We start from the raw sequence: 3,514 nt of genomic DNA, 5'->3' as shown, positions 1-3,514 counted from the left end.
CCCTGTCCTGGCAGACCCCAACAGGAGGGGTCCCTCTTCTGCACCAGTGGCTCGCTGTTGTGTGACCCAGTGGTCCTCTGCTTTATTTACATTGTTTTCATTGGGTGCAGTCTAGATGTGAATGTCCAAAACAAAGCGGAAAACAGGAATCATACCAAAAGTTATGACGAGAGTGGACTGTGAGAGCTGCAAGGACTCCAGCCCTTCGCTTCAGAGACCACACAGACCTCCTGGTGTCCAGGCCACTGCTCTGACCACTGGCCCCTGTGTCCTTCCTTAGTATTTACCCCATCTAGTCATTTCTTTTTCTTTTCTTTTCTCTCTTTTTTTTGTTGAGTCTTGAACAGTCGCCCAGGCTGGAGTGCAATGGTGCAATCTCAGCTCACTGCGACCTCCGGCTCATGCCTCTAATCCCAGCATTTCTTTAAAATAAAAAGCAAACCCTATAGTGCTTTACAAATTTACAAGAAGCTCTCACAATTTTGCACTTCTCATGGCCATCATGTACAGCCAGCACAGATGTGGAACCTGAAATGAGATGATTCAGGCCACACAGCAGTGAATGGCAGAGTTAGGACCTGAACTCGGGCTTCTCCGCTCCAGTCTAGGTTGGGAGAAGATGGGGCTCCCCGGGCAATAGGTTGGGCCCTGACCTTTGTTGGCTACTGAAATGAGATTGACGTGCTGCCAAGTATACAGGCCAGAGTTCAGACTCCAACACAGATCTGGTGTGAGCCACTCAAAGCAAGCCTGGCTGTGGACGTGTGCTACACGCAGCACTGGGCACCTTGAACCCCTTGAGCCCCTGGAATGCCCCAAACACCCATTTGGAAACCCCAGATTGAGCCCAAATAAGATGGTAAGAAAGTCACAGAGTCTTCCACAGCACGTGAGGCAAGGTGTGTAGCATAAGGTTTTATGTCTGGGTAAGTGCAACACCATGATTGACAGAAGTACAATTATTCGGACAATTATGAACACAAGCCATGAATCAAAAGTTCAGGCAAGGCAGGCAAAGAAGACATTTCAGAACAAATGAACAGACTGCTTCTGATGGAAAGAATCTGGCCGCTCTGCTCTTCCCTGAAAAGCATGCATAGCTCAGAGTGCAGCCAGCAGACTGTGGACCTGCTTCTGGGGAGAAGCAGCAATTCCCCCTGACGTGGATATCAGAACTTTTCTTCCCGTCACAATCCGTTTTCATCATGCCTGGCTTGCACTCAGAGTGCTGTGCGTTCCCCCAAGCACATGCCTGCTAGGTGGAGGGTGGGTGGGGCCCCCAGAAATGGGTGGGAGCAGTGGAAACCAGAGGACACAAAGGACAGTAAGAGTGTCATGACTGTTCCCAGAGTGGATAAACAACCCTTGCATGTTGGACACAATCACCAGGAACTGAACAGACAGAGCCTCTTAGGCCCATGTCTGAGCTGGTAACGAGAGAAAGGGGATGCTAGCACTCCCGCCTACCCTTGGCTGTCGCTTTGTCACAGGCGAGCAAACAAAGGAGAACAGAGCCACAGAGAGGAGCACTTTGTACTTAATCCCTTCCGGGACAGCTGCAGGCGATTCGGAAGCCTCGGCAGCAAATAATCTCCTTAAACGTCTTGCGCATCTCCCGGCTGCGGAAGGCATATATGAGAGGGTCCACCACGGAGTTACACATGATGAGGATGAGGTACATATTGAAGTGAGACATGAAGCAAGAGCAGTAGAGGTTCTGAGGGCAAGAAAGCATTAAAATGAGATGCAGGAAGAACGGGGCCCAGCACACGATGAACACGCCCAGCAGCATGGTGAGGGTGACGGCGCCCTGCACGCTGGTCCTCTGCCGCGCCGAGCTGGCCCCGGGCAGAGCCGCCATCCGCTTGGCGTGAGTCCGCGCCAGGAGGAACATGTGGATGTACAGAGACACCAGGAGGAAGAGCATCGTGAAGAACATGGAGATGAGGCACAGGATGACGTAGGTGGACTCGGAGTACAGGATGAAGACGATGCCGCAGCCGGTGCAGAAAGCCCAGATGCCGGCGATGATGGCCCCCGAGCGCCTCGCCGTCATGATGTGGTGGTAGCGCAGGGCATAGAAGATGGTGACGTACCTATCCACCGCAATGGCCAGCAAGCTGCACATGGACGCCACCACGGAAATGCAGATCATGGAGTCAAACACGTTGTCAATGTGGCGCACAAAGGCGTCTGCTATCACTAGGTGCTTGTTGTTGAGCAGGTAGATGGTGATGGTCTCCCAGGCGTTGGACATGCTCACCAGCATGTCGGCCACCGCCAGGCTGCATACGAAGAAGTACATGGGGCAGTGCAGGTTTTTGTTCTTCACTATGGCCCCTATAACCAAGATGTTCTCCACGAGGCTGATGGCACCCAGAGCGAGAAACACCTCCACAGCCATGCCCATGTTTTCACAGGGCGAAGACTTGTTTCTGACACTGGGTCCTGAAAGGTTGCCCTCTGTGGCATTCAGGTTGAGATCCAAGAAATGCAGGTGAAACGAGGAATTCATTGCTGGAGAAATTCACCTCTTGTCTTGGCAGCAAATTTACTGTAAAACACGTTTTAAATTCACAATCCAGAGAGGTCAGCAGCCTACCAAAGAAAGACAGCAGCTTGCCTAGAAACAACACAGCCTGAGAAAGGGGATGAATGAGTGCACTGCATCAGAGGACTGAGCTTGGCTTGCTCAATCCTTTTTTTTTTTAAGAGACAAGGCCTCCCTGTGTTGCCCAGTCTGGTCTCAAACTCCTGGCCACAAGCAATCCTTCTGTCTCAGCCTCCCAAAATGCTGGTACTCCAGGGGTGAGCCACGTGCCCAGCCGCTGGCTTGCACCTTCTGACCTGCGTTCCTGAGACCTGGAAGAGTGCCCCTGGATGCGTGGATTAGAATCTTCCCCAGCCTCTTCTGCTCTCCTAGCTTTCAGCTCCCAGCCTTTCACACGCATCTTACTAGAGAGACACTCACCTCCATGTGCCCAGGACAGTCTCTTTTTATGGCTGCTCTCCTGGGCTCAAGTTCACCATCGAAAATGTCCCCAACTCATAACCTACAAAATCCCAGCCAGTCTCCCGAAGTTCACATTCCTAAGGCTACTGCACGACATTCTCCTCCAGGGAGCTCCGATTTAAGACTGCACAGACCCGTATTCCCTTAAGAGAGAGAGACAGGTGCATCCCCAACATTTGTCCTGACACCTCTCAGACCCACTGGGATTCAGCCTCCACAGCTGTAAGTGAGGTTATAGCCAGAGTGGTCTGTGACCCTGAGCAAAGTCACATGTTAAAAGCTACTGTCTTAAGTTTGGAAGTGTAGGCTGCACATACATGTTAAACTTGAGGAAAACAGTGCTGCTTTTCCTCAATACCTATTTTTCCCTCCTTCTGCATTATGTGGAATTCCATGAGGTCTGACTGAGTTTATTAGGTCCGCGTGAGCACAGTATAAAAAAACAGCAGTTTACATGTACCACACTCCTTTGGTGCAAAATGTCTCTCTTATGATTCATTT

At 51.1% G+C, this 3,514-nt stretch overlaps 1 protein-coding gene across 1 annotated transcript; it reads right to left on the bottom strand.

Annotated features, from left to right (window-relative positions):
- Positions 1–898: 898 nt before the first annotated feature.
- On the bottom strand, positions 899–2,554 carry MC5R (melanocortin 5 receptor). The gene has a single exon (XM_005587280.4). It carries the CDS (start codon positions 2,513–2,515, stop codon positions 1,538–1,540), a length of 978 nt encoding a protein of 325 aa, XP_005587337.3. The 5' UTR covers positions 2,516–2,554; the 3' UTR covers positions 899–1,537.
- Positions 2,555–3,514: the final 960 nt, after the last annotated feature.

Source organism: Macaca fascicularis, chromosome 18, assembly GCF_037993035.2.
Source record: "Macaca fascicularis isolate 582-1 chromosome 18, T2T-MFA8v1.1".
In the NCBI taxonomy this organism is placed as follows: Eukaryota; Metazoa; Chordata; class Mammalia; order Primates; family Cercopithecidae; genus Macaca; species Macaca fascicularis.
This window is presented reverse-complemented; position numbering and strand designations above follow the sequence as displayed.